General features: G+C 36.8%; 2 protein-coding genes across 3 annotated transcripts in view; one reads left to right on the top strand and one right to left on the bottom strand.

Annotated features, from left to right (window-relative positions):
* Positions 1 to 26,633, bottom strand: part of LOC128025446 (bifunctional heparan sulfate N-deacetylase/N-sulfotransferase 2) — a 67,655-nt gene that overhangs the window by 34,226 nt on the left and 6,796 nt on the right. The gene's annotated exons all lie outside the window — the stretch shown is intronic.
* LOC128025449 (uncharacterized) lies at positions 1,752 to 6,815 on the top strand. Its single transcript, XM_052611845.1, has one exon. It carries the CDS (start codon positions 3,665 to 3,667, stop codon positions 5,162 to 5,164), a length of 1,500 nt encoding a protein of 499 aa, XP_052467805.1. The 5' UTR covers positions 1,752 to 3,664; the 3' UTR covers positions 5,165 to 6,815.

Here is a 26,633-nt window from a genome sequence, read left to right as displayed (position 1 = left end):
AAACAATTAGAACAACTTCAGGGTGAGTAAATGATGACAGAATTTTTATATTTGGGTAAACTATTCCCTTAAAAGGACTTAAACGGAAGGCATTGTTTGGTCACCTTCCTAACAGTTCTCAAATCCCAATAATTGTTTTTAATTGATGCATTACAATTGGCAACATGACAAAAAAAGTTTTTAATTTATTAGGTTTTAAGGTTTTTTGTGTGTGTGTGTGTGAGAATTTGCACTTTAATATAACATACGGTGTCAAAAGACTTAGAATGCAGCACAAAAGTCATTAGGTGCTTTTCTGGGGCTTTTGTCCATTTTGAAGCTTGACAGTAAATATATATATATATATATATACATATATATACATATATATATATATATATATATATATATATATATATATATATATATATATATATATATATATATATATATATAAAACATCTACTTTATATTTATGGAAAACAGAAGTTTCATTTTGTTCTGCTTCACGGAAGAAAGAAAATAATATGAAGTTGGAATGACATGAATGTGAGTAAATGCAAAGTGGGTGAACTATTCCTTCAAAGGCTACTGGAAGTGGGCCTTATGAAGCAATTATAAAAACAGCCAACAGCTTGACATGCTGTCTCTCAGAAACCACTGAGCCATATCACTTTAACTGTCAAAGGCTGGAATACAAGCCTGTGCAGTACTCTACTATATGCTGCATACAAATTCTTAAAATAAGTATATGAAACTCATTGCGCAACAACAAACATTTCATCATGTTACACTATTGTACTGCATTGCATTTCAGTATAAAGTGTCCAGTAATGATAGCCTTACTGAAGCAAATATGGTAAATTAGCTTTTTTAATAAAGTATTTGTAAAAATGTTTTAACTTTTAGCAGTCTGATTAAATAATGGAGCAAGCAATAAATGTTAAACATGAATGATTTCATCTGGTGCATTTAGTAGAAATGAAAATCCAAGACAACCTTATTGTCTTATGTGTCTACGTGTCTTATTTTTGTCATCTATTTCAACATGATCTTCCTAAAATAAACTCCTTAAATGCAATCCTCTCAACATCCAAGATGCAATAAATGTAAATCCAGTGTGCTTATGATAATGGGAGTTTTTCATGTGCATAGATAAATGGTTCTGTGCAATTTTAAATAATGTATAAATATTGGATGGCCACAAATCTGACTAACAAATATGCAGAGAGCACTATTTTGCAGTGAATACTGTCTATTGAATGTAATGAGTCCATTTAGCAGCAAAAATACAGAAGAACCACCAAACATATACAACAACGCATGGTGGTTTAGCATTAAAGTCTGATTAAATACATGTTGAAAAGACAAAATACAAAGGTAAAAGTGGAGTACATTATATGCTGGTTTTGTTCGGTTGAATATTAGTGAATTTGTACTTGCAACAGAATGAAACTAGACAGGCCGATGTGCACATGCGGTGTGTAATGATTTGTTAAAGGCTAAATCTCTGAATGTCATGAGAGATTGCGAGATACTCAAACAAAGGAGACCGGAACACACAGAGAGTCCATTAGCGCCAATATGCCAACATGACGGCTTTAGCATGATTTCCATTAGCCACACATCCCACTGGTGGAGGTGTGTTCTTACAGCAAACCACTTATACACCGAGCTATTTTTAACCTACTGACGTTCAAATATCTACCATTGTTTCTGCAGGGTGGGGGAAAAGGAGCCATTGATGTTAGAAATTACTGTTAAGTATCCGCAGGTACTGAAAGATTATTTGTTTTTAATTAACTTTGGTTGGATGTATTTGGAATCAACTGTAGGCAACTGTACTTTGTTCACAATAGTGTGAAACAACTGGCCCATATAATCAGCCTCTTAGGTCAACATCAAGTCATTGAATGGGCTCTCCATGGGAGAGATCCTTTCAAGTCATCAAAAGGTTACACTTTCATTGTCTCTCCATGGGGTGTTATTGTATTGTTTGTAGCACATTTGTTAACAGGTATAAAGGTCTGTTCTCACAGACAGTACTTGGGGTTAAGATTGTATGAAGGATGACATGCTAACATCACTGCTGAAGAACTGCTACACTGCTACCTTCAATAAATTCTTCTCCCCACAAGAACTTTGATCAAGCTTACTTATTTTATGTATTAGAGAAATCTAGTACATTGGCGAGCCACCCAAACTACTGCTCAGCCAGATACAGCAAAATCTAACAATTTGGCGGAGCCAGCCAGGAGAGACTGACAAGAAGAGAACTCACCAATTGCAACAAGAAGTGAACAAAAGAGTTTTGGAAATTCTACAGTTTTTGTGTTGAAGATCAACAGACCGCATCTGTGGACATAAGTTATTTGAATCAACTTGATCCTTTCTCAAAGATTCTAATTTGGTGAGTGAAACTATCAGCTCTCTAAAAGAACTTAAAAGAACACTTTTTCATAAGTAAGCAGATCATTTGATGTGTGTAGTGTAACCATAATAACCAGTGTAGCACTGTTTAAGAAATGTTTGGCTTAGGCCTTTCTCTTGAGTCTGTAGGAACCTTTTAAATGATTTAGTTAATTCTCCTGAGACTGTAGGAGCTATAGAAAAAGTGTTTATAGCTTGGTCCAGTCATCTTGAGTCTATAAGAATCATTCAAGAAAGAGGTTTAGTCCGTTCTCGTGAGACTGTAGGAGCCATAGATGTGTAATTATAGGCTTAATCCTGTTCTCTGGAGTCTGTAGGAATTGTTTAAGAAACAATTTAGTCCGTTCATCAAGAGACTGTAGTAGCAGAGGCTTGGTCCTTTCTCTTTATGTATGTAGGAATTGTTTAAGAAACAATTTAGTCCGTTCATAAAGAGATTGTAGAAGCAGAGGCTTGGTCCGTTCTCTTTTTGTCTGTAGGAATTGTGTGAAAGAAACAATTTAGACCAGTAATCAAGAGACTGTAGAAGCAAGGGCTTGGTACTTTCTGTTTGTATCTGTAGGAATTGTTTAAGAAACAATTTAGTCCGTTCATAAAGAGATTGTAGAAGCAGAGGCTTGGTCCGTTCTCTTTTTGTCTGTAGGAATTGTGTGAAAGAAACAATTTAGACCAGTAATCAAGAGATTGTAGAAGCATAAGCTTGGTCCTTTCTCTTTTTGTTTGTAGGAATTGTGTAAAAAAAAACAAAAAAAACAATTTAGTCCATTTCTCCAGAGACTGTAGGAGTCATAGATAGAATTGGGACTGATGTTGCTGCAAGAATTGGGAATTCTTGACTGGGTGCTAATTCAGTAGCCACTAATGTAAATTTAAATTAATGTTCAAACCGAATTAGAAGATGATGGCATAAAACCATGAAACTATAAGTTTGTTTGCCTTCCATAAAAATACAGAAAAAAATATATATATATAATGTAAATTGTCTAAGGGACAAATTTGAAAAAGGCATTCAGCCTTCTGAGCTAGAACTCAATTCAGACATTAAACAAGGAAAATTAGCCCGAATGTAAATGTTTCGTTTTAAATGGAAGATTGAAAACTAAGCTGAGCTTTTAAACTAATGATTTGTCTGTGCAACTGAAAATGGTCAGTCTAACAGACTGCTGTGAATTTAAATCTGAATAAGTACCTTTAACAGTTCTAACACCTTTTGTTCTGTTTTCACACCTCTGAGGGCACTTTTCCTGTATTCGCCATGGCTGAGTCTGCACAAAACAAAGGCAATAGTCATGCATTGAGGCCAACAACAGAAAGACATGGAACAGAACCTCCAAATGTTACCATTGATCAGATGTTGGAGAATCTGAATGCATATCTGGACAAAAGGCTGGGACTGAGGAAGTGCCATGATGACATCTGCCAGAAGTACAGCATCAAGTACTCAGAGAGTGGACTATGGGCTTTGCCGGACATTAAAAGGGCTTATGGAAAGATGCAGCGCTTAAGGACATACACCAACAGAGATGGCTTGTCTGTAATTTTGCTCAAACAAATTCGACAGCATCTACAGAGATGTGAAACTGACAAATTACAACATGAGAAAAAAGCAGAGAAAGCAAAGGTTCGAGCACTGGCTGAACAATTACAGACTGTAAAGAAGGACAAAGAAAGACTGTTACAACAGAATGACAAGTTGTTAACTTTGCTCTCCAAACGACTGGAATCAAAAGCTTCAAGCAGCTCTGATAACAGTGATGCAGATATCAACACACATACTGAAATTACAAAGGACAAACTGAAGGTTAGACTTGCTCCTGTAATTATTAAGAACAGAAGAACTGAAACTGAAAATGAAGAGGAGTATGAGGAAGATGGTGAACGACGAACTCGCACAGTAAAAAAGGTAATAAAGAAATATGTTCCATACAGAACATACCAGCCAGCTACTCCAGAGCAAGTTGACAAATGGTCAAAAGAATTGCCAGATGTGTACAAGCAACCACGGAAAGTATGGCAATTTCTTCAACGCTTGCAGAAAATCTACAATTTACATCCACTGGACAGTGTGATGATTGTTAATGTGAACTTAAGAGACAATGACCAACAACGACTTACAGAAAGTGTTGAAAGAAGGATTGGTGAATCTCAAGAAAACATTGAAGCTGGATGGGAAGTGGTTCAAACCTTCTTATTTGAACTGAAACCTGCAGAGGTTAATTGGGCTAAAATTACCTCTTGTGTGCAGAAGACAGGAGAAAGTGTTGCAGAATTTGAAGAACGCTTCAGACAAACTTGGATGGAACATGCTGGTTTGAACAACAACATTGAAGAACTCTGTGAAGACACTAGCATCCCTTTTAAAACCATATTTGTGAATGGACTGAAACCTGAGGTTTCTAAAACTCTTAAAATCAGGTATGATGACTGGGACAGCACTGGAACAAAATTTATGCAGATTGTAGAATGGTCAGCAAAGATTGAAAGAACACAGGAAGTCGATCTCAGAGTTTTACAATCCAAAACCTTGTCATACAACAACAGGACAATGGGATACGAAAAAAGTGAATATCAGAGACACTCAAGAGAGAAAACTCAGGAAAGATTTAGACATTGCAACGAGGAAGGACACTGGATTCGTGATTGTAAGCTGAGTTTGAGACAAAGTGATGATGACCACCTGTTGAAGAGGTTTCAGCAGTTGACAGCCAAACAAAAACAGACTCTGCTAAATGCTGTGGAGCCACAGGGAAACTGAAGAACCTCTCTCTGCAGCACCAGCTAGTGACATCTTATCCAAAAGCTGATGGACTCCATGAAACCTCAACAACTGAAGCCACAGAGGATGTCCTAGTAGACAGTGCTGCTAAACAAGCCGTAAAGGAGAGAGGTAAACATGCAGCGGCATTAAGACAACTTCAGCAAAACTCACAAACTGTTCTACATAGTAAACAGATTCAAATTGAATTGGCCAGGAAACAATCATCATTGTTAATGGAAGATGTAAAAAAACATGATGACAACCGATGCCTTAAGGAAAACCACAAGGAAAATGGACTATGCCCTTTTGAACATGTCACAGGCCGGCCCATGTCCACTGAAAATCTAACATCTGTCAGCCTTGTCCAAACTGATGAAAGACTCAGTCTGGCAGTACACAATGCCAAGAATCAAGTTTTGGCACCTCCAAAAGGGAGCCATGGTTTAGTGCCCAACAAATGGGTAAAGATTAAAAAAACTGATGTGTCGCAACAAGAATACAGATGGGAAAGACCAATTGAGGATCTTTTAGTAACTGACACAGCAGTTAAGGCACAGGGAAACAATGAGTGGATTGATGTGAATTTGCCTAGAGATGAGGGATAGATGGCAGTAGTGTTTTTCAGAGTCCAAATATGGTGGGACTAGAGTTTTTAGGCTCTAGCTTGTCGCCTGAGGACGAAGACATGAACATTTCACCACTGATAAACACTGTAGTGTCCTGCCAACATTAAATAGGGACAGTTATATTGGTAATTAGGCATATTTTGTTTAAACTATTTCTTTGGAAAGATTTGTTTCCCTTTTCTCTGGTGTGATTGTAGGTGTCCCAGCGTTTCAGAGGATGAGCAAAGATATCCAACGCTTGGACCAAACTGCACTGGCCACCTAGATAAACATGCCTTAACATCCACAGAACACAACAACATTCGTCACTTCCACAAGACCGCAACATTAAAATAAAAAAGAACTTAGGCATTAAAGATAATGCAAACCTCACCATGAACTCTTATTCTGTCATCTTAAGTAAGGGAGCCTGTATGCAGCATTCTGTATTCATGATTACTGAAAAGTATTGCAAGAAGGAACCTGTATACAGCATGTGTACATGACTACTAAAATTATAACTGTTTTGTATGTTCTTTCTATTATGTGTGATCAAAAATGATCAAAGGGGGGATTGAAAGATTATTTGTTTTTAATTAACTTTGGTTGGATGTATTTGGAATCAACTGTAGGCAACTGTACTTTGTTCACAATAGTGTGAAACAACTGGCCCATATAATCAGCCTCTTAGGTCAACATCAAGTCATTGAATGGGCTCTCCATGGGAGAGATCCTTTCAAGTCATCAAAAGGTTACACTTTCATTGTCTCTCCATGGGGTGTTATTGTATTGTTTGTAGCACATTTGTTAACAGGTATAAAGGTCTGTTCTCACAGACAGTACTTGGGGTTAAGATTGTATGAAGGATGACATGCTAACATCACTGCTGAAGAACTGCTACACTGCTACCTTCAATAAATTCTTCTCCCCACAAGAACTTTGATCAAGCTTACTTATTTTATGTATTAGAGAAATCTAGTACATTGGCGAGCCACCCAAACTACTGCTCAGCCAGATACAGCAAAATCTAACAGTACAATACACTCCCTCTGCTTGTGTTTCATGAAAAGAGCCAGAAATGTCTTAATCATAATGATACATTTAAAAAACAAAGAGAAAGATTACTTCGGATACGAAACATAACTAAAATGGACCATTTATTATTATTTCTTTTCTTTTTTTCTTTTTTTATTATCTTATTTGTATTTAAATTCTCAAAATTTCCCCTTTTGTGTTCAACAGAAGAAAGTAAGTCATTAGGGTGAGATGATGTTGACAGACGTTTCATTATAGGGTGAACTGTCCCTTAAGAAATGGTTCATCTAGGCATAAAAATATGCTGAAAATCTACTCGCCCTCAGGCCAACCAAGATGTAGATGAGTTTGTTTCCAGTCCATCAGCTGTGTTTTTGTAAACAAAAATCCTTCATTAAGACATTTCTAACTATACATTGTTGCTCCTGGCAAAAATGTAAGATCCGTAATAACACTTCCTGAAAAAGTCCATCCCCTGTTGTCCTCTCATATCAAAATCCACTGACATACTTGTTTAGAACTGTTTTTGCTTGTATTTGTTACTTGATCTGTGCATATTTCTCTCCTGATTAAAACAAGATGACTTTTTCAGTTGCAAAAGCAATAATATGGATAGACTATTCATATTTTAAACTTAAATCCAATCAAAATGTTGTTTCACTTCAAATATAAATTTAATTAATTAAAAGACAAATTAAATTAGGGTGAAACTTGTTTACGGTTTTACATAATTATATTACGTGTAGAAAAACTTTAAACACAATTGTAAATAAGTATAAAGAATGGCATTGGTTTTATTTTTAGTGATAAAAAGTGTGTTTTTTTTTTTTTTTTTTTTATTAGCATAGTTTTGTGTTTTGCTAAATTAGTACCGAGAACCATGGATTCTGGTATCTGTAGCGAATACTGAAATTTTGGTACCTGTGTCAACACTACAAACACACAATCCTTTATTTCACAAGCTGGACTGGAGTTGTGTGGAATATTGCGATGCTTCAATTGTTTGGACTCTCATTCTGACGGCACCCATTCACTGCAGAAGATCCATTAGTGATGTAATGCCAAATTTCTCCAAATGTGTTCTGATGAAGAAACTATTTTTCAGTGAACTATTCCTTCAAGAAACTCTCTCAAATATCTCATATGAAAAAAATGTGATTTTATAAAAATACATAAAAAAAAAAATACAGACCACAAACTACAGTTGGCCCTTATCCAAGAGCAACATATGGATGACTGCATTGTGAGCTCATTCATTCTATATTATCTGTACCCCGAGCATGAACCTCTAGTTAGCAGAACTGTTTGCAGACACTCAAGCTAAGTACTGTAGCTCACACTGAGCCTATTCATGCGAGAGAAAAAAAATCATGTGGGAATTAATTACATTTCTATCAGATGATGACTCCATCTCTGCTAAGGACACATTCGAGGATGCCTTCATTATTAGAAAGGTATGCAGCATGTTGATGTACCTTCAGCAGACAAACAGAAACTCACCTTGGGAATGAGCTTGAGAATCTATTAGCAACAAGAATAACAGAAAAAAAAATACAGATTCTTACACTGCAGAGGAGCAAATGAATTCAAAGGCTCTGAACAAGACATCTCACTGAAAAGTAAAAAAAAAAAAAATTCAAGGTAGCCCTCATTCAGCGAGGTGTTGATGACCTAAAAATGAAAAGTCAAGAAACCACTTTAGCTCAGAATAAATGTGTGAGTGAAGAGTCTGTCCATTTCTGGCTTTATTATTCAAAACGAAAAAATGACTAACAGATCTTGCTACCTAAAAATAAACCAATTTCAGCTGCTTTCTATAAAGGCTTGGTAAGAGAAAAATTAAGGACATTATTCGTCATAACAAAATCAGGCCATTATCCTCATAACTCTCAACTATGGGTATTTTTGGCCCTGTGAACCTTTAGAAAATAAACTAAGCATGATTTGATCAAATTCCAGCTCATATTAAATCATATTTACGTTATTTACGAGTCTCGTAGCTCCTCAAAAATCCTTTGTATGCTAGTTTATGATGGCAATAACTAATTATTAGCAAAACTGTTGTCCATGGATGAATTAACACCAGAATTTAAATTTATATACAGTACACTATTTCAAAAATTTTAGGGTCACTGTGATTTTTGTTTTTAGAAAGAAAATTTGGTTAAATTTTATTTTAAGTTGTCTTCATTGTAGTGCATTTATACATTTAAGTACGGAGTATTATTAATTAACATGCACTTTATAAATGGTTAGGGTTAGGATTTGGCTTAGGGGTTCTTGCATGGAATTATGCATAATTAATTGTTATTATAAGAGTAAGTACATGTAACGTGCAACAAGTACACCTTACAATAAAGTGTTACTGAAACTATTACTTTTATTTAGCAGGTATAATTTGTGATGTGATCAAAAGTGATGTCTAAAAAACATTTGTAATGTTACAACAACAACAAAAATCTGTTTTCAATAAATGCAGTTATTTTTAATTTTCTATTCACTAAAGAATCCTAAAAAAGGATGAAAATATGGAACCGTTTTCAAAATTTATAAGAAATATTACATGTATAGAATGAAGGATCACGAGACACTGACTGAACACTGTGAGACAATGAATATTCAGCTTTGCTATCACAGGAATAACAATTATTATAATTATATTTATACTGTAAATAAAAGACATTTAGAAAGTTTTCAGTTTTAATATAACCTTCACGAGAAAAAGAAGAAGAAAGAAAAACTCCTGGGAGAAAGAAAGGTGGTCGTACTTGAAGAAACACTCACACACATCAGTCACTTCATTATGGACAGATATCACGGCACTCAAAACACAAGCGTGCTCCATCACCTGTCGCACTTTGTCAAATGAGAATGCAAATGCAGGTCAAGGGCGGCATCTCAAGACACCATCCTCGCCTGTCACTCACACGAGCACACACTGCAACCATTTCTCCAATTTGATCCATATTCATGCACTCATATTTATGCGACCTCAGGTAATGGGGCCAAGGGAGGTTCAATTACCTGCCGCCACAGAAGCATAAGATTTATTAGAGAGGGCCACCCCTTTTAAACATTATAATTCAAAGACGTTTGTGATTCATTAATTCTGCTTCCCACTTTAATGATGCTGAGTGTCATTCATCCAACTATATGAGGGGTGAGCGAGAGATCCCACGCCAATGAGGAGTTCCAGCGGTGCTGTGACTGACAAGTCGCTTAATGAGATCAGAGAGGCACGACGGCAAAGCTGGCTTCTGAATGGGCCCCTTATTACAGAGCACTGGTCCAATCTGTGTAACCATGCACTTTTTTCATTTCATCAGGCAAGCAGTGGGTACCATGAGAAAGGGCAAATTTTTTAAATGGTATCAAAGATATTTTGTAAGACTGTGTGTGGTTAATAGATGCTTCATTGTAGTGTTGGGCGATATGGCCATTTTTCAAATCGTCATATCGTCAGCCTGTGAGATCGACGATACACGATATTATCATGAATGGGTGGAGCAAGAGAGAGAGACCCTTTGTTCTTGTCATAGCATAACTATTTGGTGTTTTAAACCACGCAGGTGTGCAAGAGAGAGCCTATGGAATCACCAATAATCGAAAAATATATACTTTTAAACATACTGATAAACTAACGTTAAATATAAAAATGCTGTATTTAAAACAGCTGGTTCATATACAGTCGGATGCAACTGTCATATCGCGCGTCCTATGACAAATTTGCCTCATCTGCGCACGGAAGAACCAGTCTTACTGATTTGCAAAATCAGTCAACGGTCAAAATCAATAGTAGATTTAATATACAGTCCAACAGTTTAACACTAATATTGGACATACACAAACACGTTAAATATAAAGTATTCAAAACAGGTAAGTTCATATATTTGGAGTAAAGTTGAATTGAACTGATGCATCAGTCATGCAGCGCTCCGGGCCGCGCGCCTCATGACGAGCTCGACGTACCACCACAAAAACAAGAATGAAATGCACTCCAACATAACTGTGGCAATTAAACTCCATTAGTAAGGGCTCATTAAAATTATCCACATATATAGGCTGTTCAGATTACTAGTTAAAAGTAAAGGGCTTATATCTGCAGACGATGTACATCTGTTTGAGGATGGAGACTTTGTAACGGCCAAAACTGTATTTTGCATCCATCACATTATAGTGCGGAGTGCATGAAAATAATAACAAGGCGGCAGAGCGAACTTCTCATCCATAGTGGTTCTCACGTCCTTCTACATCACCACATAGTGAGTGTTATAAGTTAAGTGATCAGTCTTTAAGAGAAGGACTACATGAAAACCACTGTGGATGATAAGTTCGCTCTGCCTCCTTGTTATTATTATTTTGTCTTTACTTTATTTGTAATGCCAAGACAGAGTTAATCTCTCAGGAAAGAGAAGAGCGCGTTTCCGTGTACCAGTCATTAAATGTGTGGGACACCAACTCCTAATTTTCGACCTCTTTCATTTTATGGATTTAACGATTTATCCAAGTCAAAGCGTTACAACTTCTTCAGTGACCACAGGCTCTAATCCTGTATAGCACACGCGGTGTTTGTGTGTGTGTGTGTGTGTAATGTGGTGCTGAAGTGAAATAGCTGGGCAGTTTGATAGCCGAATTATAATAGGCTGCCTAATAAAAATATTTATAGTTATTATTGTTATAATTTAATACATTAATAGGAGAATATCGTCTTGTCTATCGACAAAGAAATCTGCTTACATATCTCTGACTATTGTCAATACATAATACTATCGTCTATCTGCACAACCCTACTTCATTATCATGGCGTCAAAAAAATTTTTTATGCTACTTTTTAAATGTCACATATGTATTGGTTTTATTGTTTTTCCTTAGTTATAGTCCATGACCCAGACTTAAAATACAGAACAGTCACAAAATATTGTTTTATCATTGATTTATATATACATTTTTTTGTAATATTTGTGAATTTTATTATATATTTATTTTTTCGAATAAAAAGACAACAACAATTGGATATTTTGGAAAAAATAGTTGTCCCACAGTTGTGCTGTCACTTAAAAACAATGTAAAACAATACATCTTTTAAAAAAATCCCTACATTTCCTTGAATTTCCTAATTTTCTCAAAAAGTATACAAATATTTAACTGTGGATACAAAATATATATATATATATGAAATTAGCCTTAACAAGTCAAACATTACCATTTTATTCTAAAAAAGTTCATAAATGTCATCGCCAGCACGTAATGCACAATGAATAGGTTGAAATGTGAAGGAAATGACAGTTCGCTTGAAATATTCATGACTTTAAAGTGGGTCACAACCCACCAGCTGAGAAATAGGGCTACTGACCGGCTTGCACTTCTGTGTGCTTAACTAAGTTGAGTTAGCTCTGTTCCTCAAGGAGCATTAAAGTACATTGGATGCAGACTGGAGCTGCGAGAGAAAATGGTGATGAAAAGAGAACCAAATTATGTTCTGCAAAGGTTGCCATGACTACTGCTAAAGTTGGCGCAAACACAAGATGGCCTGATGGAGCTTGAAGCTAAAGTGTCCCCAAAATAGAGCATCCATGTGGCAGCAATCCAGAACATCAGCGGATCTCATTTTTGACACCAAACCTAGCTGATTTGGCTTCAGCCATATTGCTGTCTGCATTTCAAATCAATTGTCAATTAAGTGAAGGCAAGAAGCATTAGACACACACACATGCAAAATCTAATTACATTGATTGTAGTAGACTTTGAAGCTTATTGATGATTCTTCCAATGAACTATCAAGAGTGGTTGTGTTTTCCCAGAGATCTTTAAATAATTGAATGTGCAATTATTATCACAGAGCGAAGCATGCATTTGAATCCTGCATGAATAAGAGTTTTAAATTCTCTGAGCATACAAGGTTTGAGCGTGCAGTGAAAATGAGATTCCCATCAACCCAAAAGTACTTTATAAGCGTCTGTACTACACTGCACAGATAGAAATCCCAGAAGCAAACAAATTAATTAGCAACAATTAAATTAAAACCATCCTTACAAGTCATAGGTTCACAAATATATAAAAACATTTAAATACACTTTTAATGCTGCTAAGTTGCAGTCTTACAAATCTTTAAATAAATAAATCAAATAAATATATAAATCAATATATTACTGAAGATATTTCCTATTTCACAGACCGTACAACAGGCTGATCTTTTCTATTCATCTTTTCTAGACAGTTATGGCTGATGCTGTGATAGTCCTTGGGGAACAAGCACTCTGCAGTGCACACTACGTTTAAATTCAAGGATTAGGGCTTTAGATAAATGCGCTGTCCCACCAGCTTCACACTTTCTTGCCTCCCCATTTCAGTCCACTGTCCTTCACAGGCCATTAGACCAATCACATCACTGAAGGTTGTGCTGGCAAATCCCAGTGAGATCCATAAAGCCCTGCCTTAACAGAACAGACAGCAATCAGCTCCTGAAACAGGTATGAGGAGTCATTTGGCTTCATTTCATCTCTATTCCATTCCACATCTGAGTAAACATTTCGTCCTTCTTGTGTAATTTTCTCTCAAACAGAAATTGCTTCAGTCATTTCCGTATGGTTGGAGCGCTTTTGATGTGTGAGTTGAGGCAGCCCCGCAGAGCTCTGTCAGGGCTCTGGAGGAAGACTAGGGAGGTCTGGATTCCCATTTGATTTTCACATTGGCACACATTCTCCTACAGACTCTCTTACACACAACCTTGGATGCAATTGTGCGAAAATTAAGCACTGCCAGAGACAGGACCCTCCCAGGTTTGGCCCAAAACTCAACACAAGAAGCTCAGTATGTCACTTTTTTTTCCTCCCACGTCATGACTGTAAGTTGAAGTGCTCAGAAACAAGCTCATCTGCGCCTCCTCCGTAAGCGCTGGACACCAGACTCCTTTTATCTCCTCCACTGAAGGTATTTCACTTGTCGGCCTGTCAAAACAGTGCCAAAGTCTCTCACTTTTTAATGCATTAACCCGACAGGGGGAAGAAAGGAAGAAGGGATGGAAAGGAGGGAGGAGAAAAAAAACAAAACAAGAAAAATATGCTCAAAAACACTTGCATGCTATTTTGTATGAAGTATGCAGGCCAAAGGATATGAGAAGTTTCCTAGTCTGGTGAGGTTATACAAATGAATAACCTGTGAATTAATACAATTTATAAAAGTGAAATACAAATACAAGGAAATACAAAAGTTGATCTGGTGTTAGAGCTCAGGTAAGAGATCTGCAAAACTCTCAGAAGAAACCATATTATGTTACAGCCATTTTTTTACATAAAAAAAAGAAACATTAAAACAGATCTGGAATAGGGTTGAGTCGATAGAGAATGGCTGACAGACATCATGATGATGAGTCGCCGTCATGATTCCCCTGCGACCAAAATTCTAAATTAGATTAAATAGGCTAGAACAGGTGGGTAAGATCATGGCTGTTGAATAATATGTAACAATAAAATAAAAATAGCCTAATGTTTTAATCCTCTGACGTCTGCTCCACATTACTCTGCATCGTTCACTAATGGCAAACTATAACTTATTCCACTGTAAATAGCTAGCATTACTTCCCAGCCCCATCTAAATGTCAAACTGTGTTTCTTTATTCCAACACTGACACACTTTTTAATTCAGGAACGACATCTAGACAAAGTTCTCCAGTCGTACTGGAAACTCTGAATGCGCTCATCAACCAGAAACAAAGCAGTTTACAGCGTCTTTCAGACACAATGTTAATTTAAGGCAGACTGCTAAGTGTGTAAAACAACTGTGCAGGCATGATTTACGGCTCCGAAAATGTGTTTATTCAAGGGGAAGCCTATAATTTAAAGATCTAATCTGTCGACAGCTATTGTGTCAAGTGTGACCAGAGCATTTTTACAATTGCAATTTTATATGCCAGTCCTGTTAAAGGCTGAGCTCACCTTGAGCAAATCATACCCTTCAAAGCCCATATTAATGTTCTAGTTTATCTTCAGCCGTGCAGAGAACTGGAATGCTGAATATTTCTCTAATTACGATGAGACCTTGCGGCTTTGACCTTATCAGGCTGTAATTAGTGTCTCATTAGGAAACAGTTTACTGCTGATGCGAGACCTGTCGACACTGGCAGGCATGTAAACACATTCAGTTCCTAAGGAAGGACGTTCTGCCATCAACTCGCCCAGGTGCAGTCGGGCGAGTCCGTGAATTGAGAAAGAAGACCCTCAGGTGTTCTGCCAGGTTAAGAGGTGCTCATCTAATTTTACTTCCTTTTAACTTTGCACTTGGGGGGGGGGGGGGGGGCACTTGGGGGGGGACTGTCTTCGGAAGAGGGAGTGATATCTTTTTTTTTTTAAATGTGTATTCCCTGGGAATTGAACCCACAACCTTTTGCACTGCTAACGCAATGCTCTACTACTGAACCACAGGAACACGGGATCCGTCTTCAAATGGTTCTGTTCAAGTCCCAGCAATCAAACACTATGTACTTCTAATTAAAGCAGGGATCTGACTGCTAACAGAAGCGATTAAGGAAAAAAAGTTGACATGTAATGTGAAAATACATGTCGGTTGAAGAAGTGCAAGTAATGAGGTAGGGAGGGGATGGGAAACAGTGTGAATTGGCTTTGTGATGGAATCGGTGAGCTGAGGAATGAGATGGAACAGCACTGAAAAATTTAGTCTTTCCCCAGCAGATTGCTGCCGGAGGGTCCCGTCGTACCAACCGCAGTCTCATTACTTTCCTACATAGGCTGGAGAGAAAACCAATTAACTCAACAGCTGGATGGAGAAGAAACACTGGAGGAAGATGGACAGGGAAAGACAGCCGGAGACTGGATTTCATATTAAAATGACACGGTCAACAGCTACAGAGCCACTGTAGACTTAAATATGGATAGCGGTAATAGTACTCATGGTTTCATGTGCCAAATCGTGCTACATAACATTTCAAAAGCTTAAAGGAATAATTCATCTAAAAATAAAAATTCTGTCATCATTTACTCATCCTTGTGTGGTTGCAAACCTGTTTGACTTTCTTTCTTCCATGAATTGCTATTATGGTATTTATTCATATTTTGAATAAACTTATTTTTTTATTTTTAGTTTTCATTTGAAAAGTGAAAGTGAATAGGGTCCAGTTTTGTTTGGACTCCACTGACTTTCATTGCATGGACAAAAACTTGCATATTTGGACCAACTTGAGGTTGGAGTATGATGACAGAATTTTAGTTTTTAGTGTGAAATACCCCTTTAAATGCAAGAATTACAAAATGAACCGGAGCCATTTTATACGAATCAAAGGGTTTCACACATTGAACAGCGGGAAATCACAGGCAGACTCCTACACGCCATGTTTCTGCAAATGGCAGGCTTTCATTTTACCTTTTTTTAAAAAAGTTTCTGTCAAAATGACTGCACTTTGAAATGATAGCAAAAATAAATGAGGTGGGATGTTTTTCAATAAAGCACTGTAAAATGATGCAATAGTGTCTCCCTACAACACACTCACTCACACACACGCACACACACACACACACACACGTCTGGTCAGCTATCCTTGTGGGGACTCTCCATAGGCGTAATGGTTTTTATACTGAACACACCGTATTTTCTATCGCCCTACACCAACCCTACACCTAACCCTAACCCTCACAGGAAACTTTCAGCATTTTTACATTTACAAGAAACTTCATTCTGTGTAATTTATTAGCTTGTTTACCTGTGGGGACCTCAATTTAGGTCCCAACCGTGAAACGAGTCCCCATGAGTCTGTGTGTATTCAGGTTTAAGCCCCCACCAGAATAGAAAAACAAGTACACAAATAAACACACACACACTAGACTGAGTCTAATATCTAATCTCCAAACTAGTGCTCAAAAATCATAATTGTTCATATTCCCTTGAAAATGTAATTGCGATTGTTAATTATGATGATCACATCATACCACTGTTTGATGCAACTGGATGCCGTATTTTTATATGAAAATAAAGAAGCTGAAAACACTAACTAAAAAACTTTGTGATTTTCTATAGTATTAAACCTCAAATGCCAACTATACATCGGATTGGTTTCTTCTTTAAATGAAAAAAAAAAAAACGTAATAAGAGTTTTTCTTGCCGTTTTTAGTTCCGTTTACATGGGAAAACTTGCAAAACAAATCTGTGGTTGCTGACAGAAGAGAGACTGTTGCATTACAAGACACCTGAACATCGCAGCAGAGCGTTAAAATACTGACAGGGTTCACAGCAGGGAAGAGTTTCCATTGACAAGTTCCTCGTCTCCCTGATGGCCTAAAGCCTGGTTTTCAAAATCTATCATGGCGAACTTTGACAAAACAACCCTGCCGCTATCTAGTCTGAGATCGTACCACATGACACTTCATTTTAATGTACAGAAATACAGGGGGGACGTGACATTTTAGGTTCCATTGTGAAGCATGTAGGGGGGAGGCTGAGTGATGGAATAACTGCTACCCTGATATGCCATTTGACACACTGTTTCTCTGCATGATGTCTAGAAAACATGTTTCTAGATTTTTTTTAAATGGCTCAGCTAAATGCTGATAAATTTAAAATCCCAGTACCAGCTCCAGGAAAGATTCTTCAATTCAAAAGGGCTCAGACTAGAGCGGGTTGTCAACGCATGCAGTCATCAAATGTAATCATGCTCTCCTCCACTGTGTTTGATGTTCAGGTTGGTGGTTCTGTCAGTCTGATGTGATATTATGGGGACAGATATGAATGCCTAGGACAGGTTGAGGGCTTCAGTGAGACAGGGGGTTAGATGCAGCTGGAGGGTGTTTAAAGGTTTGGCAGCTGGCACTACTGAATTCCTTCATTACGTTAAGCTTCCAGCCATGTAGAAAGAAGTGGGAAACGTGATGACAAAGAGAGAGCATGAGACTGATGTCAAAAGTGAGAGCCTAAAAGGCCAAAAGTGATTCTATTAAAAAAAACTAAGGAAAAACTGACAGTGAAAGACGACATGATGGTGGTATTTTTCCTAACTTTTCTTGTTCCACCGCCATTTATTATTCATGTTACACATATATACTATAATTCAGTCATTTTGGAGTCAATAAGATTTTTTAATTTTGAAAGCCAAGCAAAAAAAAAAGTATTTAGCAAAGAATCATTATTTTTAGCAAAAGTGACTGGAATAAATTAAATATAAAAATATATTCAAATAGAAAACAGTTATGTTTAACATAATAATATGCCAATATGTTAATTGATTGTTTTCTTTTATTTCAAATAATTGCAGCCTTTAAAAAAACAAAACAAAAAAAAAACAAAAAAACTCAAACAACAGAAAAATATCTCCAAATAGAAAAGATGGGGAATATAAGACCATGCCATGAAAAAGTCAACACAAAGGCACAAAAAAATATGAATGTTCCACTACAGAAAGGTACAATACGTAATTCCCCACCAGTGGACGGTGAATAGAGAAATCTCCCATTAAATGAACATACACCTGTAGTCCTGCAGACTGTTTAATGATCCATTTTTTGCATTCCAGTTTAAATCTAGCAATGTGTTTTCACTCGTTATTAATGAACTTGCGTCTCAGACAGCCTCCTCCAACCATAAATGGCAGTACAGAGCAAGGACACGACTACGGTTCATCACTCACACACATTCCTCTAATAATATACAGTGCATACACATCGTCTCTCATTAATATGCAATTCAGCCTCTTTTTAAGTCATCATTTCTATTTATATATTTATAATTGGTTATTTTTGTGTTATATTTTTATATATTTGTCACATCATATTTTTAGGGTTTAGCGCTGATTTTTAGACTTTAGCTACTAAATGATAAAGCACACTACTATATGATCTTTTGAAAATATATTTATAAATGTTATGGTCTTTATGTATCTCAAAAAAAAAAACACTGTGTAAAAAAACAACACCAAGAATAACTAAATACACACATTGACGGCAAGTTAAATCTTACTGACAGAGATAAATGGACATTTCTCAGAATAGAAACTAACTGTATTATTATTGATTAAACTACTAGAACAACATGAGATGTGGAAACATGGTATTTATGGCAGGCCTGTGCTTTGGAAACCACTTATATCCACGGCCAATGCACAGAAAATCATTACCTTGTGTTAAGAACATAAAACCCAGGCCTGTGAGCAACAAATGACAATAATGCGGTCTAATAAGCTATTTTATGCCTTTTCCTATATCCAAACAGGTTTACATTAAGAGCAGGAAGTAGATTTCTATTTTCTTCACCTTGCCGACAACTAGAGGCTTTTCATCATGATAAAATGGTACAATATCCAGTAAAACAGTCCAGGACTAACACTACAGTATGACCAACACATTCTCAGTTCTTTTAGATAAATTACACATAAGAAAGACTAAAAACAAAAATTTTAACAAAATCAGGGTATACATTAGTATTCAAGGACAAGAACGAGATTTGGCATCGGCTAAGCCATCAAAAATGAAGCATTTAGCCATCGAGTCCACCAAACGTCCAGATGTATTATGCCACATCATAGATCTGACAATCTCCAGACAACAGACTGCTATAATTTAATAATTCACTGCAGAGTCTTGAGAAATTCTGGTCCTTCCCACTGTGGTTTCATAGTCCTACATAAGAACCGCAGTGCCCTGTGCAGATAAATAAAATCTGTGAAAAAGACATTTAACCACAGACGTGGCATTATTAAAGAGAAGCCAACAATGACTTTAAGTTTTCTCACGGTTCAGACAGGACCCCCTCCTCAGGCGTGTGGGACTAAGAGGTTAATCTCTTGAGTCTAAGAGACAATAAGTCAATGCACGCTGCATTCATCAATGTGGCTAGTGTTCCGATGTGAGATTAGACACCAGAAAAGAAACCTAATGGGGTCAAGCAGCCTGCCGGAAATCCTATACGAGACACCTCTGCTGAACTACAGGGTAAAGTGTTTAGCATTCTGATTCATGAAGGAAAAAGAGCCATGCTCTGAACAAGAGGTCCAAGCAAGAGAAGGCTGAATAGATTAATAGTGCCTGTGGCATGCGTTAAATTTGTTAGCATGTGAAAAGACACTAGATTGTGGCACATGAAGGGCCAAGTTGATGGTTATCCATGGCTTTGCTGATTCAATCTCAAACAATGGAATGGAGTTAATTAAGTCCAGAGAGGGTTCAGTGGACAGTGTTTAATGAGTTGTTTAATGAACATTGATAAATTATTAAGAAATGTTTCTTGAGCACTAAATCCGCATACTTCTGAAGAATTGTGTGACATTGTAAACTAAATGTTTATTTGCCATCACAGGAATAAATTACAATATATAAAAGTGTAATTAATATATAATGCTTAAAGACTATAATTTTAATGGCTTTGCAATGTCAAAACAAAGTACGTGAACTCTTTAATAAGGTATCACACATGCATGTTTATATATTATACAGTACATGGTTCTGATCCATCAGGTCCTTGGCCAAAAGAAGACCACTTTTGTTTTTTTTTGTTTTTTAATCACCTTCAAGTATGCACATAAAAAAGCTTTTTTGAAAGTACAGAGAACATGGAAAGTTATCCAATTCATCTTGAAGAAATTCATTAAACCAGCTGACAACAGCTGTCGGGCTTGAGCTCATGTCCTGTTGCCCATTTCTCAACGCACAGCAGAACACCTTTAATCAGTTTCCTTGTGAAGGCCCTATGGAGATATGCCATAGAAAACTGGCTGTTGGACGACCTCCCATAACCCACGGCCTGAGGTTGAATCTAGCAAGATTTCCATGCTGTCACTGGCAGCAACTACTGCTCGCGGAAGAGTTATGACTACTGTGGGGCGCAGGAGGACACGGCTAAAGACAGCAAACCGAAGCAGACGCAGCAAAGTCAGAGCACAGCTCCGCAGGACCTAGAAAACATCTTTAGTGTTTAGGAGTAGGACACGATCAAGACATCTCCTTCAAAAGTACAACTTGTCTCTCAGAGGATGCTCATAGCTCATACATAATTTATCTAGTGAACTATGTTCTCACGGCGTTGAAAGTGCTGTATGACAAGGTATAGCAGCTGTTATGACACGTGCACAGTGTGGCTGTGAGACTCCATGCCAAAAACCACAGGTGAAGATTTTCATAATATGATGCTGAGTTTGAAGCAGTCTCTCTCTCTCTTTTTCTCTCTCTCTCTCTCTCGGTGAGATTATGGGCTAGTTGCAGTTGATTGCGCCCCTGGAGACAGGCAGAGCATTAGGGATATTCTGAGAGATGCTCAGCTCAGTATAAGTACAGGCAGGGGGATTTAGTGGTCCTGTGGGACGCCCCACAGCTGCAAACCTCCACATTTAACCATTAAGATAAGGGAACCATTGTGACCGGAGAATTAAAAACTAGCAATCATTCCAGCTGTTCTCGATGGCCACAACCTTTAACCTAATGGTTGACCACAATGCATTTATCCTTCTCCGTCCTTTTATTAAAATCTAAAGCAACTGCTTCAAATTCAAAGCATATAATTTCACACAATCCTGCAGTGACAAAGCCCTCACTAATGCCGGAACTCAAAAGGCAGAACGAGAGAGGGAATCTCACTGAAGACTGAGAAAGACTAAAGAAAAGTGGGGTATCCTATTACACAGCTTTCTGTTTTTTTTTTTTTTTTCTAGATAACTAGAACAAAGAAACTTTAAAATGTTGTGTGAAATGATTCAAAATGACATGATGTGTTACAAGATCTTTATAGCATCTTGTGAGCAACCAAATTGGTTCCTTGCTAAGAATCTAAATCATTTTGGCCATTTTTGAATGAACTGTGTACAGTTTACTATTCATCAGATGACATAAAAAAAGTTAGCTGTGGTATTAAAGATGCAAATATGCACCTCATACACTCGATCTTTATAATTAATGGCTAGTACTGCTTCACAACAAGTCGAAGCAGTATTATGCAGCCATAATCAGTGTTTGTCAGTCCTACAGGCATATGTTGTTTTGAAGAAATTGGACCTCTTTGTTGTTACAGTACTATGAAAGTCACTGACACACTTCTTCAAAATATATTATTTTGCTATCTGCAGAAGAAAGACAAACCGGTTTGGATCATGAGGGTGAGTACATTTTGAGAGAAATGTCATTTTTGGGTGAACTATCTCTTCATATGATCTATGAAGATATCACAGCTGAAGACATGCAGTGCAGCTGCACAGGGAAACAGAATGTGCTACCATGGGAGAACTGACTGACCCTAATATGTTTTCGGAGCTCCAGAACTAAAATTCTTAGTGTATTATTTCAAGAATATGTTTAGAAAGATCCATTCAGTATGGTGTGCTTTCATTACATTCATACATACAAAAAAAAAAAAAAAACTTTCATGAAAAATTCTTTATCTGTCCAACATCAAAAATCAAGCTCTCGTTGCAGAAATACAAAAGAGTTATACACAAAGGAATTCTTGTGCTGGCTAACGGAAAATAAATGAACTATTGACACAGACCATGACAGAAGATGCATTTATCTTAGTTTATAAAAGTGATTTGGATTAACTGTGGAAAAATGGAACTCAACAACATGCTTTGCCATACACACTGCATTGACGTTTTGATTTATATAGATTTCTTTGACGGAAAACAGAGTGTGATAAACGATGGCCAAGAAAAATGAAAGGCCATGATGAAGGATTTCCATTTATGGCATGAAGATGACAGTCTTTGAAGTGCCTTCAGTCCAAAGCACATAAGAAAATGATGCAAGACAAAGCAATCCAGCATGAAGAAAACCTCCAGTCATTTCAATGGAATGAAGATACATACGGACTCACCAAACAAATACACTAATGGTTTTGTAGATGGTGGAGTTTCGCAAAGAGATGAATGCAGAAAGGCTCTGTGGTTAATGAAAGGCAGATCTTAATGGCTCATCCTAATAAGCACTGAAAAAAAAAGGATGACACACCCATTCTTAATGAAATAAAAAATATAGAGAGCATGTGAATAAGTCTGTGTTGATGGTGTTCACACTGACAGTGACTGCACCCACAAAGCAATTGAAGAAATTCACTTCAATTCAGTTGGTGGGTGGACCACAAGTCATAAATAAATTATATAGCAGTATTCATATGCATGCAAATGAGTATTAACGTGGTGCGGTGACTACCAATGGGAGTGCAAAATTCTGATTCACGACTATTCAATTATGAACTATAAATAAATAATAATAAATAAATAAAAACATTACTTGTGTGTCATACAAAAGTCATACAAAAAAGTGAAGCCAAAACATTTTGATAATAAGGTAGCTATGACATCTACATTGTAGAGAGCAGCGGGATTTAAAACAAACAAACAAAAATTATTGAAAATTATTGAAAATAATTAAACTGTCAGTAATAAAAAGCAAAGGAAACATACAATACAATAAAAAGATACAAATCAAACAGTGCTTTAATGTTTATTGTATGCAAGTCTCAAGCAGTTTACAGCCTACTACAAAAATTAATAATCAAATGTAAAATAAAACAAAACAATAAAAAATAAATAATAAAGAATTAAACATTTTTTGGTTTCTTAAAGCTACAAAAGTTCTTCAATCAAAGAGCAGTGTGTGATTATAGATTTGTCTTTTGTTGTTTGATTAATAAACACACAGTCACAGAAGGAAAATAGCCTGCTGTTACTTTAAGAGCCGCACGGATCCAAATTACCGTAACACACGTATTTTCATTCTTAATGCTTTACGTTCATTTATTACATGACCGACAAAGGTATACATGAATAATCACTAAGCACAACATTTTGACACATTTTTGCATGTATTTGAGCATTTAGGTGCGTACCTTGAGCTAAATGATGACTTTACATATCTGTGTTCTGTTCCGTCTCTTCCTGAGGAGCAGTGAAAGTACTCTTTCAAATGAATAAATATACTTTTATAAGTGAAGCATGTCCCATTATGCAAATGTCACGTAACATGACTTTACTGATTTGCACGGGATATTGGGCTTTTATAGATAGAATTAAGGGATTTAAAATATGGTCATGCAGACTAAGGGGTTAGTATGTGCTTTATAAGAATTCAATTCAATTCAAGTTTATTTGTATAGCGCTTTTTACAAAACAAATCGTTACAAAGCAACTTTACAGAAAATTATGTTTCTACAATATTTAGTAGTAGCTAGTGGTTTGTGCACATTTGACAGGATTTTAGAAAAAATAAAAATAATAATAATAATACAAGACGTAGTCAGCTAGACGATGAACTATCAATATTATTAATTAAGTTATTATATGATTCAGTCACACATTTAGCAATAATTGTTAGTTCTGTTTGTTGATTCAGGGTTAGCATCATCTGAGGTCCTCTGAGGGTCAGCATCATCTCTTCTCAGGTGTTCTGGATGCAGACTGGAGCTTGTGTAAATCCTAGTTACCACGGGATATAAGAACTAATAAACAGTCAATATGCTAGTAATACGCAAGCTAATAAGTAACCGTAGTTAATAGTAAGAATTGGTCCTTAAAATAAAGTTTTACCAGCATAGCGGACTGTGTGGTTTTAAATCATGAGAAGCTTGCAGTTTGTTTCAAATCACTTTCACCAACAGTTAAATTGATTGTCTAAGTGTGTACAAGCTGTAACTGTAACCTTGTGCTCTGGGAGCATTGGAAGCCGAAGGGTGCGGTGACAGATCATTCCACTTAGAGGTAAAGTGAATTCTGTTCTACAGTAGCTCTATTCACTGTTTATTTCACATGGGTCAATAAGGAGATCACTCTGATTTCATTAAAGGGTACATAACATACACAGTTTCACCTAATCTCATGTTAAATCTTGAGTACCTATAGAGTAGTACTGCATCCTTCATTTATCCAAAAAGTCTTTAGTTTTATCATATTTATAAATTAAAAATACAGCTTTCCGATTCCTTCCGGAAAAAGCCGAGCTCCTGGAGGCGAGCTGTGAGCGGAGCTATACTGATGTTTCGTGTTGTTTACATTAACATATATTCACTTATGTGCTGATTTCCAACAAAATACAGAAATATGATGCAATTGTACTTACATGAATGGGGTCTTTTATCACAGGGACGGCTCCATGTTTTAATAGCAAACGATGTGCAAATCCAGCGTCGACTTGGGCCTTGTTTATAAAACATTCGTCACTAAAATGAGCAGAACACACAAATGCACTTGATACACTCCGTTGCTGCTCCGGAAAAACAATCTGCATCTACTGTTCATGTAACGCTGGGTTCTTGGGGAAGCTGAACACGGTAAACATTCCCTCACATCCAAAAATGCACTTATTTGGAGGCATTCTCGAATAAATCCTATGCAGCTCTGCTGATGATTTTGAAGCGCATTGATGTGCGCGGTCTCACTCTCCTCTGATCCATGTGTGTGCACGGGCGTGCTCTTCTGGGAGAAATGCTCATATAAGGACTTCCGTTCTCGTTTACGTCATTAGCTCCACGATCGAAAAAAAACAGCCGAAACTTGGACCAACCCGCAAGTAAGATTTTTGGCACAGAAATTCTCTGTCAATTTTCTAAAAAAATATTTTTAAACTTTGGTCATGTTTAGCATAAGAATCCATCTCTTTAACACTGTGAACAACTCTGAATACACGAAACACCATTGTACCCCCCCCCCCACCCTTTTAAATTATGAGTCTATGAGAAAAACATTTTGAGTAAAAAACATATGATCCCCATTATCAATCACAACACAGTCTGATATCTGAGTATGAGGAGCTGCTGGGGTTTACCTGCTAGTGAGAGGTGGTCTAACATTCTGGGAGCTGCAATTATTACAACAATGTAAGCCTTTGCAGCGGGTCAAACAAGCCATAAAGTGTGATCGATAGGATAAAAAGCAGGATAGACCAATTTCTTACCCAACACATTATCATTGAACTGAACGAAAATGATTTATCTGAGTTAACAGATTTTGGGGCGAAAAATGCATTCCCTGCTGTGCTCGGTGCAGCTTGTATCTGACAAGGTGGAGGTTTCTAGGACCCAAAATATCTCATTTTGTGGGAAAATAAAAATATTTATTTTATAAAAGTGAAGCAAAAAAAAGGCCATGGCTTTTATCTGACCCTCTGAATAAGGGTCACAATGGTTGAATAGTTTATCTAGATTTATTTTCTTGCTCTAACACGACAATTGTGTCTTGATAGAAAATAAATGTGAAATGGTTTCATCTAATAAAAATAAAAACTGACTATTTTAGCCATTGTGTGTGTGTGTGTGTGTGTGTGTGTGTGTGTGTGTGTGTGTGTGTGTGTGTGTGTGTGTGTGTGTGTGTGTGTGTGTGTGTGTGTTTTAATGCTCAGAGTATCACATTGTTAGCTTAGCAGCATTCTCAAATGTCAAATGCTGCATTAACAAATGACTAAATGACAACCAAGGTATTCTATTCAGAGCTATTTATGTCCTTGGAATAATGGATTTCTATGGCAACAGTAACTTCAAAATAGATATGTAATCTGAGTAATCAATATACAAAATCATAAGGTAGATAAATATCTCATTTTGCAAATGCCTTATTAATATGCTTACTAAATTATTTATTTGCCTTTCAGGTGGAAGAGAGCACTAGTCATTTACTCCCCCACCTACAATCCCTGCCGGTACCAAGACTTGAACCCATGACATTTGGGTTACCAAAGGACTGCCCTCTTTTTAATTTTAATTAAAAAGTTTACAAAAAGTCATTCCTACATAACGTGAAGTGAACACAGCTAAACTTCCAGGTGCTTTTGATAAAAATTTATACTTGAAGAAACACATGCAATCAAGGTCAGGTGACTATTCAACTAGTCATTCATGCAACCCACAGGCTAATC

Source organism: Carassius gibelio, chromosome A12 (genome assembly GCF_023724105.1).
Source record: "Carassius gibelio isolate Cgi1373 ecotype wild population from Czech Republic chromosome A12, carGib1.2-hapl.c, whole genome shotgun sequence".
Lineage (NCBI taxonomy): Eukaryota > Metazoa > Chordata > Actinopteri > Cypriniformes > Cyprinidae > Carassius > Carassius gibelio.
The sequence above is the reverse complement of the archived record's forward strand: the minus strand, read 5'-3'. Positions and strand labels throughout refer to the sequence as shown.